Raw genomic sequence first — 14,877 nt, 5'->3', positions numbered from 1 at the left:
GTGCTCTATTAAAGCTGTGCCAACACAGCTTCTGTAGTCCCTCCAGCTTCTTGTTAAACAAAAACCTAAAACCAGGAAGTATCTTTCATTGGAAATGTAAGTTTGTTCGCTTGTAATCTTTCTAAAAGAGTTGGTGAATCTTTTTCAGGTCAAGGACTGTGCTTCCTCAGGGGAAACGTAGGGGCTTATGTACCAGAGGCAAAAACAGGCAGAGCAATGGATGTGACTCTTAACTTTGTACAGGCTACATTCCAGCCACCCAGAAGTCAGAGGTTCCTACATACACACAAACCCCTCCATCCTTCATTCAGGCAGAAAGAGGCTTCCGGGCTGGGGTAGCCCACAAAGGCACAAGACAGAAAGTTAATATATTTAACTTTTAAATCCTTTTCTGTCCCCTACCCTCTGAAGAGTGTACATGCCTGTTAATCCAATGACAAAGTGCATAGTTACCTGCATGATTTTTCCATTCTTTCCACGGTAAAGTGTATACAACTGGTAGGCTCTGAATTCATGGGGAGGTGGAGGAGATGCGCAGCGGCGTTTGCTCTTGCGTTTTGGCAAATTCTGCTGTGGGTTAGGAGGCACTTGCTGATCAGCTGGTGATGTGGGTTCAGAGAGTGCCAAAACCTGGTTTTAAAAAATACACCATTTTTAAAAAACCTTTTTATTCCAGCACATTCATTCTCCATGAGTGCAAATGTAGCACTCATGATAACTTATCTATTGGCATACAAAAAGCCCCCTTTTCCCCGTATTCCATAACAAAGTCTAATTAAACTTTGCTGACGACACATATGAAACATTCCACATTCTTCAGGATCAGACTGTTTCACACAATATCCATTTTAAGGTGATACCCAAATTCAAAGCTAACTGTGTTCTTCAAACAACCCAATAAAATTGTCAAAGTAACGTGTCAAATGTTATCTCTCCTGTTACATTTGCTACCACTGCCCAATTTAAGTGATGAAATGCATTGGCGCAAATGTGGCCGCCATATGGACTTGTTTTCATTCATTCAAATCAATATTCCTGTTTGCTGCTCATCAGGCTCTGCAAACTGTTTTGGAAAATGGGTTGAACCCAACATGCTATGAACTTGTGCTTCTGTTAAATGCACTCAGCATCCACTATCTGCCTAGATTTAAACACATATTAAAGAATAATTGGCCCCAATAATAGCTTTCTGTGACTAAAAGGGCTTCTTCCATTTGCAAAAAGGCCTCTGATCCAGTGGAGGGCCCCATTGCAGGAAGGGAGGGAGGCAATTCCCGCCAGTTCCCCTTTCCCCCTCCAGTGTCACTTTTAATAACTTCCAGAGGGTCCCCTGACCTTCCAGAGCAGGTCAGCAGGAGGAACACTGGAGAAGGAATCAGTAAAGGTTGCCTCCACCTCTTTCTTCTGTGGAGCATCCTTTGAGCAGCAGTCTGCTCATGTAAAGTCTGGACCCAAACCTCCTCCCCATGGTCAAGAGCAGGAGCAGCTAATCCTTTTAAGGCTGTGTGCTGCAATCACCCATGGTCAACCCTTCGGGCCTCTCACTTGGCATGAGGGATTCACAGAAGCTGGTGATGATATTAACAGCAGCAACTACTACTACTACTATTACACTTTTGTTTAAGCAAATGGGGGGACAGAAATCTGTGGGGCCCATTGCTCCCCTCCGGCTGAAGGTCAGCTACCCCATGGCCCATTCTCTTTGAAACTATAGAAAGGTTGATGATGTCTCTGACAGAGGGCACCAAAAGCAGGCATGTTTTAGAAAGCCTGCCCATGAATGGAAGGAGATGAGAGAAACCGCCTGGATTAAGAGTGCCCTCCACTGTCATTCTGCATCTGCCGGTACCTTTTCTCTTGGTTTCTTCTTTTTATTCTTCCTTGCTCTGAGCTCTGATAAAGGCAACTGTGCTTCCACTTTCATGTCACCTCTCCCCTGAAGGGCCTGGTCACTGCTGTGAGTGTCATCAGCGGCTGAGGCACTGCCCTGTTTCAAAATAAAAGCACACACAGGCAAGGGGGCTAGAGATCCTGATCTTTGCTCTCTGATAAGTTCTCACATTCAGTCCTGAACACAACAGTTCTCCAAATTCCAAACAGAGCAGCAGCAGCAACAACTGAAGAGGGATCAGCTAGGTTGTAACACAGGTACTAATTATTTTCCTCCAGGTGCTTACTTCAACGCAAAAGGTGAAACACTCATGACAGATGAAAAAAATACTTTCAAAGGGTTGGGGACTCAAGCACTCAGACCACATTCCTTGCCTTCAGTACACAGAAAGCTGGCTGTACCTTGCTTTGCACCACTTCATCTCTTGGTACAGACTGAGCACGCCTTTCTTCTTTCAGTCTGTCCCTCTTCTTCCTCAGGCTCCTTCCACGATTAAAGCGCAAGATCTGCATGTAGCAACATTTCAAGTTAATACCATGATGACCCAGTCATCCTGGTCCAATTACAGAAAGGGATGCTTTAAAATATCTGCCTGGTTCCTAGAATGTAGCAGCAGCAAAGTAAATTCTGCAATGGGCAGAGAATGTAGCATTTGAACCAAATGCACCAACAACTACAGCACAGCGTACAATACATTAGACACAACACACCCCATTTGCTTATGCATGCGAGAATGAGTATCATCAAGTCTTCTCTTTGTCAACAGAACACATCCACTTCACTAGTGTGTGTGACATTTATTCCAGAGCAGTTTTGCAGAATGATGCTTCTGAGTCGATCATTAATGAACTGTATTCATAATGTACCTGTGGGGCTTTAGTGAGTAGAAGAGCAACCTCAGGGTTGTCATGTTCTCTGGCAACTTCTAGCGGTGTCTGACCAGCCTGCAAGAGAAAAGGATAACGCGATTCTCTCCAAATGACATTTTAGAAATTAAAAGAACCAGACACTCGTTTCATCAATGCTGTCCTGTCATCCAGCACTCAGGAAAAAATAACAAGAAACAATAAGAATAAGGACTTCAGTGGCTTCAGTGCTTACATTGTTAACAGCTGTACCATCAGCTCCTGCTTCCAACAACAGTTTGACCACCTTCTTATGATTCAGAGCAGCAGCTAAATGAAGTGCCGTGTCACCAGCCTAGAGGTTAAGAAAGCAGAATGAAACTTGAACATGCCCCACCTTGAGGTCCGGACAAACAGCACCATTTTGTGGCACCCAAAAGGAGGGTGCACATTTTGTATTACCATATTGTTGAGTCATTCTAGCAGACTGGTTGGTTGAATACCCCACCTTTCTGCCAGTGCAGGACCCAAGGCAGCTCACAGCATAAATTAGAACAGAAACAACTAAAAATGCATAATAAATAGGATTTTAAAAGTAAAGAAATAGCCCTATTAAAAACAGCAGTGAAAATATGTAAAGCCAATTAAAAGCACCCACACCCACAAATGTATTCCCCAGTATATTGGCTTTGAGACTTGTCACATATTAGCATTTCAGTGTAACTAGATATTATAAAGGATCCTATGGAAGCTACAGCCAACACTTGTCACCACGCTTGTTCCACAGCATCTTAAATTCCTTTGGACAATCCAGTTAACAGTGCAACTAAGGTTGCATCTTGGACCCAAATTCCAGAGCCCTGCAGACCAGAAGGTCCCAAAGGAGAGTGGCAGATGATGAAGGCAAGTGCAAACAGGACGAGCATCAATGTACCTCCAAGGTTCATGATACGTCACCACAGCTTCCTTTCTTTCTTATTTCTAATAATATTTTTATCACGAGGCAGCTGACTACGCATGTACATGGTTATTTTTACTTTTGAAGTATCTTTTTCTACAACGTTCTAAAGTAGATGTGTTGAACAACAAGACAGTAGAAGCAAACTTCATTTAAGTCTTATAGCCATGATGGTGTTGTGTCTTAAATCAGTGGTTCCCAAACTACCCCACCCACCCACCCACTGACCACTTGAAAATTGCTGAATGATCTTCCTGCTGGTTGCAGTATTTGCAATGAGCTATGCGAGATGCCATGGAATGAGTCTTGGCAGAAGCAGGAGCATAGACTCAATGTTGCAGCTTTTCATTTACAGATATATATATTTAAAGAGTACAGATAAGAAATGTAAATGCAACAACATGCTCTGATGTGACAAACTAAGGACACACCATTTCTTTAAGGCAATTCTTGATGCCAAAATAATACCTATGATATAGCAGCACTTTAATTAAAAGGGGAATAATTTCAAAAGTTTTCTCCATAGTTCAGAGCACAACAGCCACCTCTTTTGTTCTAAATACCAGAATCATATTATACTTTAAAAGCCTTATAGAAATTGGAGCGTAGTGGCAATGAAGTTCATGCACTGACCTGGTTTTTTTCACGGACAGAACAGAAAGCACTGAGGAGCACCCTAATGATGGGCAAATGATTATATCGAGCTGCGACATGCAAACAGGTGTCTCCTGCCTAAAAATAAGGGAGGCAAATCACAGTAAGGAAGCTAACATAATGCCTTAACACAGTAAAGCTGTGGTTCTGTGGAGTAAGCCTGACTGGACACAGTGAGGAAATATGCATCTGGGTAAACATGCAGGGGCAAGTGCTGTACACTGGAAATCTGGTTAACCACATGGAGCAGTTACGCTTCTTTTTCTCCAACATCCACGGCCCATTTAGTTGGCAACATTGATATGAGGTTGGGGTGCAAGCTGCCCTGCTGCCCTTACAAAATGTTTTTCTGCCTTTGTTAGGTTGATTGCAAATTTGCTCCTCTCCTGTTAAAATGTACAGGTTTTTAAACCTTCAGAAAACTCATTCAAAACCATTCAACTGATATTAATTTGGAATGGGACCGGCCACAAAACTCATACCTAAGCATGGTCACATTATTTTTTTCCACTCAAAGACTGCATTTGAGGGTTTTTCTCTATCAAATCTGCAGATATAGATTTTGGTAACACTCACATTATTTTTTATATCAGCCCGAGAGCCTCCAAGCAGCAGGACCCGAACACTTTCGGAATGACTGTTTTGGCAGGCCAGGTGTAGTGGTGTGTTACCTGCCTTAGGAAAGAGATGTGGGGAAACACAATAGTCACCTTTAGAAAAGAAGAAACTACTATCTCACACCATTTCTTACAATCATGTTAGATCACCTATATATAACTTTATTATAAATTTCGGTAGTTTGTCCTTTGACATTAAAATTAAGTGCCAAAATCAGCTGTTAAAACAACATTAATTCTCTTTTTTACCTGCTGTTTGATAATATCTTTTGCTATAAATAAACTTAATTTCCTGAGTTCAAACCAAGGGTGCTCTTGTTCATTTAAAATTTCTGATTTCTTTTTCTTGACCATTATAATAGAACTCCCTGTTGTTGTTGTTTAGTCGTTTAGTCGTGTCCGACTCTTCGTGACCCCATGGACCAGAGCACACCAGGCACTCCTGTCTTCCACTGCCTCCCGCAGTTTGGTCAGAATTCCCTAATCCTGTATAATTCCAGTTTATTGGCTACTTTCTTTAAAAAAAACAACTGGGTTCTGTTCTTGTTATAGAAAAGTAGAGCATACATGGAGGAGGAGAAGTAAATGGGAACTGGATAGGAATCAGTTTGTTTCCATCTAGATTTGAAAAGTGTGGTTGTAGTTTTTAAGAAGGGACTTTGTGCCCATTCTAAGTCCTTAAGATGTGTCTTAAGGAAAATGGCTGCCACTACCAGGATTTCGTCTTTACACTAACCACACTTTAACTTTTTTTTTTAGTAATGTCATAATTTGTCTTAAGTGATTTGCTTCATCATTAGGGATACCGTATGACCCTTCACCTTTTGGCTTGTTTGATTTGTGATCACATACACAAACACCTTCTAGTAACTTTTTCCAAGAGCGTTCTGAAAGATTCACCAACGCAGAAGAACAGCATGAAAGGTGGCACAATTAGCAAAAGTCACCTCCCTGCTTTCTGCTGGTGGGAGTTTCCACTGAGTGGAATTACCGTATGCAAAAGGAAACACTCTTGCTGACTTAGAAAAAGACAGGATCCAACCTTTTGCTGTCCCCGCCCCCACCAGTCCTCTCTGCAAAACGTTCCTCAAAACATAATATAGATGAGAGGAGGAAGAACACCTGAGTCTCTCTCAAAAATTTGCAACAAGAGCTTATCCTAGTGTCTGAAAGTCTCATGGAAGACAAGCTGTTTCCCCTCAGTTTTGCCATTCATGTGTCTGGCTTTCTTGTTTCTGATAAATGGGGTTTTTTTAATTGACATTTTCTTGTTTGTTCAATTCATTTTCACACGCTTCTGTACTGATTAGGGTGCTAGAAGGACTTTGATAGTTCTTCAGCCATAATTAATGCAACATTCATTCCCAACAGAGTGGGGTGTGTGCATGTGTGTGTGCGCGCGTGCATCAACTGCCAGAATACAAGTTTTCTCTCAAAGAGAATAATCAAGGCATAGTCCATCTTAAATGAAATGGCAGAGTGTTGCCAAGAAAATGCACTGCCACTTATCCAGAAATGCCTCCGCTGGAAACTACTGATGAGGAAAAACTCCCATTTAAAAATTAGTTATTCTTTTCTTTTCAGAGCAGCACTTGAATGCTCCTTTCTGCATGCATCTCACCTTGTTTCTGGCAAGAACGTTTGCGCCTGCTTTAACAAGCAGTTTGGCAGACTGGCTGAATCCATGCCAAGAGGCTTCATGGAGAGCTGTGTTCCCATCCTGAAGGCAAAAGAAAAGCAGCAGTTTAGAGTACTGTGTCCATATAGAGAAAATACTGCATATATCCGGAGGTGCTATTTATAATTCTATTTGGATGCCATGTTAAATGACTGAATTACTATACGCAGACCATGGGAATTCGCATACTCACTGCCACTCTCTCCCCCCCCCTTTTTTCAGGAAGTAAAACCCTCCTGGTCCCAATCTTTGTTAACCCAGCATCAGCTCAGCATCAACATTTAATTTACCTGAGGCTAACCATAGTTTGAAGTACACTAGAAACCACAGCTAGGTGCAATCCCTGGTTAGCATTTACTATGATAAACATCAGTGCCAATGCAGCCTTTAACCATGGTTAAGCTAAGCAGAAAAAAATGTGTAAAGGAGGGAGCGGGGCCTAGGGCTAAGGTTCATCCCTAGCAGTTACATCTAAGAATTTAAGAATATAGGAAGATCCTGCTGGAGTAAGGCAATGGCCCATCTAGTCCAGCACCTTGTTCTTACAGGGGCAGAAGAGTTGCCTGTGAGAAACCAGCAAGCAGGATTGAGCACAAGAGCACTCTCCCCTCTAGGGGTTTCCAGCAACAGTAGCAGCCCTGGGTGGGTTTCCTCAAAACAATGTGGTTATCAGCTCAAAGCATCCTACTACTTGAAAGGAAATAATCCAGTTGGACACTGCAGATGCCCACCATACGTATATAGCACACCCAATGCAAATTTAAAGCACTTGGCTGGTGCTTCCCCCTCACAGAGCTGTGGTTCCCAACAAACTACAGTTCCCAGTATTCTTTAGGGGAAGACATATGCTTTGAGTTTATGTGGATCTGTAGCCCACTGCCACTTGAATACAACAAAAAAGGAAACATTAGTAACTAGTACAAAGATTAAGAAAGTTTGTGTAATTATTGTATTTACAGTGATGCTGCTCTGCATGTATGTTGCCATATGCTGTGTTGTTTTGTATTTAGCTATGACTGATATTTACTTATAAAAAAAATGAAGTTTACCAATTCAATACAGATGTGTATTTTCAAGAGCTTGTACTTGTGTTATGTTATTCTGCATTATATTTATTTCTTCTACAGCAAATGACACAAACAAGTTGGAGAGAGCTTCCTTCAGAGACGACAACTTAACACAGAAAGAGAATAAACACAAAAGTGGCAATAACCTTGTCTTGTCTGTCCAAAGCGCAGCCTTCGTGGATGAGAGCTGCTATTACATCTGTATTTCCCACAACAGTAGCTCGATGCAAAGCTGTCTGGTCACCCTGCAAAGAACACCCATTATTTACTAACACACATTTTCTTTCAAATCTACATCAACATACATGCATATCAATTAGCCGCATCAAAACATCCCATCCCCATAAGCAGCAACATACACAGTGCTACTGAAATACTGTATGAGTTTAAGAGCAAGCCACACTCTGGTTTCCAAATTCCAAATTCGACATTACACTGGTCTAGCTATTAGCAGACAACCTAAGCAATTAGGTCACTTCACGTGTTATACTTTTCCTACACAGAAAGAATTCCCATTTAGAAAAAGAAGAACATGAAACTTAAGTGTAGGCTGTTGTCACATGTGAAGTTTTCCAGCATGAAAACTAATGCACTGGCAACTGTATGTGGTGAGCCACAGAGGTTATCATGCTCCACCCACTCCCCATCGTTTTCCTTGTAGAAGCATTACATGACGTAACCATTAACTGCTGGTAGCTTACAATTCTGAAAGTCATACCCCACTCCAACACACACTGCTTACAAATCATGGGCCTCACCATATGTCCTCCCTAGCAAACTTCTACCTAGCACTATGTATCACCAGATCAGCAGATTAACTGACTCAGGATCACTCAAGTAGCTCTGAGTGTTCCTCAATCATCTAATTCTTTCAGATGGAACAAAATCAGGCAAAGTTCAGCAAACTGACAGGCAATTTGACCGACGTTTGGAATATCTGTTGATATCTAGATAGCCCAATGAACAATGCAGTTACAAAGGCCGCATGTTTGACTAGTCAACCAACTATTTGAATGTGTGGTGGGGGTTTTTTTTAAGCTTTATGCAGCCAGCAGGGCTGTGTTGTTCTCCTGGCTTACCAACACCATGTGTCACGGCTGGTTACTGAGAGGAGAAAGGGAGAGGCAGCAGGGAGCTTGGCACAGTGAAGGTGCAGCATCACAGCTCCCCACACTGCACCCAGAACATGCCAGTTTACCCACTGCCTTGTCCTCCCTCTTGGTAACCAGCAGCAACACACACCTGTTGGCCATTGCTGGGGCTTATATTTGATGAAGAGGAAGAAACAGGCCATGAACCTTGGCTGAGCGTTACATCAGAACTAGGAGTGATGGTTTGTTTCATTCGCAACAAACCATACAATCTGTCACTAATATTTGCCCTTGGGATTCCTAACTGGTTTTTTTGAAGCGAAACAAACCACATCCCATGGATCAGACATTAACACTAAACCAGGGCTGTTGGTTGTTTTGCCCCACCATTAGTAGGGAGTGAACAGGACAGGGAAACCGTTTCATGGTACACCATTAGGGTTACCGTGACGTGCAAACTGGGTCAACGCATGTTCAAACCACACCCACTATTCCTAGAAGCTATGTCTGTTTTCAGTCTAAATAAAGAAGCTGGAATGTAAGTTGAGTGGCTCCACGCAATGCCTGGCCTGCAGCAAAGTGGTTATGTGACAGTTTGCAATTTGACCCATTGTGAAGCTATTGGGGAAAGTACAGAAAATATCTTCAGGTAGCAGCAGGAGACCATTTTATTTGTACAAACATTTCAAGGAACACAGAGTTCTCCGAGCGGCATGTTCAGATACTATTTTCTTTCGAATACTATTTTCTTACTGTTTCAAATGTTACTTGCATTTTCCTATAGGAAAATGCAATGTTCAAAAAATAATAATAAAGGCCAAATTATAAAAGATCATAAAATCAAGCTCCATTTTTCACTGGGATGCATGGGACTGAAATGAGCTACTATGATTCCCTGCAGCTCAAACCCAAAGCCTTCTAAATGGCACTGCTCAAGAGCCAGCTGTTGCAGATAGAATGGATTAGGCTGATGATTGTTTCATAACAAAAGACCCACTTGCTCACCCGCTTGATAGATTTTTGTTGTAACAATTATTTTAATTAGATCAGAGTGACAGCAACAAGAAAAACTAATGTAGTTCATTAAAGGACTTATTAAACATACTGGCATTTGAGGAAGACAACATATGCTCTGGGAACCATTTCCCTCCAATTAAAAGGAATCTCAAGTCACAAACAGAAAGATGCATTTCCAGTGCAATAACAAAGAGAGTAATTGAAAGACAACCAACGTCAAGGTGGAAAACTGTTTTATAAATAGTCCAGGCCAGCTTGCTTTGGCTATCAAAGTCATGTGTTCTGTTGCACATAAATCAGCTACATCTGTATATATCCACACAGGATAGCGCATAAGAATGACTAGGAGTGAAGTGGGTATTTTCACTCGACACAAAAGAGTGCAACAGTGTTCTCAAAATATCATGGGAAATAATTATAGCTCTGTTTCTCCCCTAGTCCCGACTACATCATGTGCTACGGAGGATGAAGGTGGACAAATGAAGAGGAAATTGTGCAGTGTTAATTGCTGTATGCACCACCAAAACATAAATATCCAACTAGCCAAAACTAGCCAATAAGAGCCACCTTTGAGGCACAGTATACCCGTCTACCCTCCATTATTTTCATGCAGAAACTATTTCTTAAGTGCAAGGTCATTCATAGCTGGCCAGTGACTTTTATGAGTCCAGAACTGTACAACAGATCAGGCATAGGGAATGCATTGAACAAGGGGTTGCTGGACCACAACTTCCATCATCCATGATCACCGGCCAGGCTAGCTGGGGTCAATGGAAGATGCAAGCTCAATAACACCTGGAGAGCCACAAGATCTCCACCTCTGCTTTAGATTTTGGCAATGCAAACAATTCCCAGGAAGCATTTCCTTTAAATATGGTAACCACAAAACAATTAGTGGGACTCTTGTGTGAAAAGGACACAAGTAGGTAACCTTTTGGCAAAGCATAATTTTAAAAAAGCCAGACATGCAACCATGCACTTTTAAAGTAGCTCTGACATGCCAGATGGCCAATCCAAATGGTACATGCAACTGTGTCGCAGAGAAGCTGAAGTTAACAGTTCTAACCTCCTTCTCTCTTTGCAATCTTCTAGGATCTTTTCTAGCCTTTCTCCTCTGTTTTTTCTTATCTTTTTCTTCCTTGACTTCTTTAACCAGGGCCACTTTTCCCTTGACTATTTCTGAGGTATGTGCTGTATGAACACTCATTGACCAATCAGAGATGGCATCAGGATTCCAATAAGGGCTTGCAGGATTAGCAGGGAGAAGGAAAGAGTTACTTCTTGGGGTTTCATACTCTACAGAGCTGGTCTCCACAGGCTGAAATTCATAATAATCCCATTCAAGGCCACTGGAGGTCATTCTTCAACTAATGATAAGGTCTTTTACAATATGTTAACGATCAACATCTGTAGAACATGAAGTCAGCATTTTAAATCCTCCACAACATTTTTAAGAGTTTCTTTATGCTATGCAACATTTGGCAGATGGAAAATTAATTGGGTAATTATGTATTTACTACATAGGATATAAAAACAATATAGTTATTGACTTTCACAGTTGACTGGAAAAAAACAGGATAAAGGACAGTCTTTTGAAAGCTGAGAATATTTGCAATCCAGGAGGCCGCAGAACTATGTTTCTAAGTCCACATTTGCAAGTTATTTCTGGTGTATAACAACCACTGTTGTCTAGTTGCTGGAGTGTTGCTACTAGGACTGAGGAAACCCAGCTTCAAATCCTCAATCAGCCATGAAGCTTAATGAGTGATCTTGGGCCAATTACTACCTCTCAGGTAGCCTGCTTCACAGGGTTGTTGTGGTGATAAACTTGGGGAGGGAAAATCTTGTACACCACTTTGAACTCCTTGAAGGAAAGGTGGAATATAAACGCATTCAATCAATAAAAGAGGTACAAATATCTCAGGTGGGATGTAAATGGATTAAAAAAAATAAATCCACAGTGACCTTGAGTGAAATCCAATGTTAGCCATACCCAGAGCAGATCCACTGAAAAACTCAATGAACTTAAGTCAAGCTCTGAATACAACCTAGTTGGATACAACATTGCATTTCATCTATGCTATCTACTAGCTGGAGGAAAGCTACAGCAAGAGAGAATATGATTACTTCATCAAATGAATATACCCGCTCTGTATAACTTGTACATAATGTGACTTTCAATAATAAAACCACTTTCACCCCAGCTAGTAAAAGTTTGTTTGAGCGCAACAACAGTATTCATGCTGCACAGATTTTATGAGAGTCAAATTCTGCCAAAAATATGAAAATAAAGGCTTCTTTCAACATTTCTTTTTTAATGTTAAGGCTGATCACAATATATTAGTTCAATGAATGGCAAAGAACCATCCACTAGGAGTACAAAAAATAGAGTGATTTCCATGCCATAAAGCATTTTGGTTCCGCTCAGAAATGTCCTGAGCGTTATAAATGCAAGCATTCTTGCCATGGGTTTCACACCTCTGAATGGCATGAATGATGTGACGGTGGGTGGTGGTGAGAGTTTCCAGCTCTAAGAAAAGTGGAACCAAAAAGAACAGCAGTGAAAAAGATGGGTAAGGTTCAGGGGTGGGAATTCAGCTCCCTCAAAGCACTAATTTCACATGGAATGTTTGCAGATGTGAACATTCAGCACAGCTTAGCTCTGAGCTTCCTGGAGGAAGGAAAGGCCTGTGAAATCTAAAAACACTTGGTGTCTGTCCAACACCATATTGAAAAACCTTTTACTTCTCTGAAAGGCAACACCCACCCTTCATTTATGCTTAAAATTTGAAAAGTATCTGGCAAAACGATCCTTGCAGATTTTGAAAATATGCCCCAAGGCACCACTACAGGACCACTGTCTTTGACCATCCCAGTTACATGCTGTCCTATAAAGCTTTAAAATTAGGGTCCTTCCAGATAGGGGTTTATTGTAGAATTAATGCTTCTCCTGCATGCAGGGTTCTGTTGTTGTTGTTTGCAGTATCCATACAACTTTGTCAGCATCAAAATGCCAACCTCCCCACAAAATAATAATAATAATAATGGTTCAGATTTACACTTTTTCGTGTAAAATCCAACGTGGAGAAAAAGCCTGTTTCCAACGAACTGTTTGCAATATTAAGCTGCCATCTGGAAGTACCCTTAGTAAACAAAGCAAACATCTGTTTTGAAACAGAATCAGTCTCTAAAAGGAGACAACTTGTTGCAGTGCTCTTTGGACGGCTAACACAGAAACACAAGGGCTTTCCCTGGTGTAAGAATGGTTAGAACTACTCACATCATCCTGAAGATCCACATCACAGCCTGCTTTGAGCAAAATCTGGGCAACGCGGAGATGACCCTTATAAGCCGCAAGATGGAGAGGTGTCCTCCCATGCTGTAAAGCAGAAGGTAGCAATTGCTGAAAAAAATTCAAAGCCAGTTGCTGGTACACAGCATGTTAGCAACCTTATACCAGAGACATTCCTATTAAATGAATATTGCAACACTACCAACTATATGTACTTACAAATGTATGGCCTCTCTTCGTATTCATGAACCTGCACTTCTCTCTAGGAGTATCAGATGCTCCTAATTTCCATTGTTTCACCCACACTTTCATTTCCCACTAGAATTCCATTTTAGGCCAGCAAACCAACTCACTCTAGAAGCAAGCAACTATAAATGCTGGCATATATGGAAGAAACCAACCAATATTAAGAAGAAGAAGAGTTTGGATTTGATATCCCGCTTTATCACTACCCGAAGGAGTCTCAAAGTGGCTAACATTATCCTTTCCCTTCCTCCCCACAACAAACACTCTGTGAGGTGAAGGAGGCTGAGAGACTTCAAAGAAGTGTGACTGGCCCAAGGTCACCCAGCAGCTGCATGTGGAGGAGCAGAGATGCAAACCTGGTTCATATTATTTTATTGACTTTATTATTATCCTTTGGAGTGAGCACAGAAATCATTCATAGTGAACAGAAAGCTCTGTGAACACTGAAATGACATAAAATCATCAATTTCATACAGTGGAACCTCGGTTTTCAAATGAAATCTGTTCTAGAGGTCCATCTGACTTCCAAAACGCTCGAAAACTGAGGATCAAAGGGTTGTCAGCAAGTTCAGTGGAAATAAATGAAAAATGCACATCGGAAGCCATTTGACATCCAAGATGCATTCAAAAATGGAAGCATTCACTTCCGGGTTTTTGGCGTTCGGCTTCCGAAGTCTTCGGCAGCCAAGACATTTGAAAACTGAGGTTTGACTGTAAGAATATAGGATGAGTCCTGCTGGATCAGGCCAAAGACTCATCCAGTCCAGCATTCTGTTCTCACAGTGGCCAGCCAAATATATATAGAAACCAGAAGCCCACCCCCACCCCTGTGTTATCTGTTGTTTTCAGAAAAGAAGGAGTGTAGAAACAGGAAGTGTAGCTATGAAGATACACACTTTTTATTTAAATAAAACAAAAAGCCCACAAAGCAATCAGAAAAACATAAACAAAAGGCAGGAAGACCTTTTTTTAAAAAAAACTATCAATAGAACTAAAGTAAGCCAGGAAAGGCTGGGAAAAATAAAAAAAGGTCTGCATTGCACCAAAAATGCAACAAAAAAGGCATCAGATGGACCTCTCTGTGGAAACAATTCCATAATTGGGGCTCCACATGATGAACAATTTGGGATCATGAACTAATTGCACAGTTACATGTTTCTTGTAATTAGGGATATACTAATCAGCAGACTAGCTAGTGGAACTAACCGAATGGAACTAAACATCCACGGAAGTGACAATCAAATAATATCCACCTGAACTCCAATTAAGTTTCACTGAATTACTGCTCAAAGTCCCCAAAATTATACTTTTTGGGGGGATAGGGGATATGTCCCTCTATCAACAAAGAGATAGCATTACACCAGAAAAAGAGAAAAAGCTAAGTAAAACCACTGGTCTGCCCATCAGTGCCTCCTGTTCTGCCTCCACCGCTTTGGGTTGCCAGTTCTGCATTGCCAAAAAAGAAAACACCGCACCAAAAAAGAGAGGACATATCCTTGCATAAATCATGCATATGCTTGC

At 41.3% G+C, this 14,877-nt stretch overlaps 1 protein-coding gene across 14 annotated transcripts in view; it reads right to left on the bottom strand.

Annotated features, from left to right (window-relative positions):
- ANKRD6 (ankyrin repeat domain 6) overlaps positions 1-14,877 on the bottom strand; it is a 68,661-nt gene that overhangs the window by 7,713 nt on the left and 46,071 nt on the right. For 5 of the 14 annotated variants that reach the window (XM_053381452.1, XM_053381454.1, XM_053381451.1 and 2 more), the window contains 11 exons: positions 13,099-13,221; positions 10,885-11,136; positions 7,857-7,955; positions 6,587-6,685; positions 4,925-5,023; positions 4,328-4,426; positions 2,993-3,091; positions 2,758-2,835; positions 2,293-2,397; positions 1,850-1,987; positions 454-630 (listed from right to left, as the gene is read on the bottom strand). In XM_053381452.1, the coding sequence (XP_053237427.1) occupies positions 454-630; positions 1,850-1,987; positions 2,293-2,397; positions 2,758-2,835; positions 2,993-3,091; positions 4,328-4,426; positions 4,925-5,023; positions 6,587-6,685; positions 7,857-7,955; positions 10,885-11,136; positions 13,099-13,221 (1,368 nt within the window). Of the gene's footprint in view, positions 1-453; positions 631-1,849; positions 1,988-2,292; positions 2,398-2,757; positions 2,836-2,992; positions 3,092-4,327; positions 4,427-4,924; positions 5,024-6,586; positions 6,686-7,856; positions 7,956-10,884; positions 11,137-13,098; positions 13,222-14,877 lie in introns of those variants that run through there. The other 9 variants (XM_053381456.1, XM_053381463.1, XM_053381459.1 and 6 more) reach the window with 9 other exon arrangements.

This window comes from Podarcis raffonei, chromosome 3 (genome assembly GCF_027172205.1).
Source record: "Podarcis raffonei isolate rPodRaf1 chromosome 3, rPodRaf1.pri, whole genome shotgun sequence".
In the NCBI taxonomy this organism is placed as follows: domain Eukaryota; kingdom Metazoa; phylum Chordata; class Lepidosauria; order Squamata; family Lacertidae; genus Podarcis; species Podarcis raffonei.
This window is presented reverse-complemented; position numbering and strand designations above follow the sequence as displayed.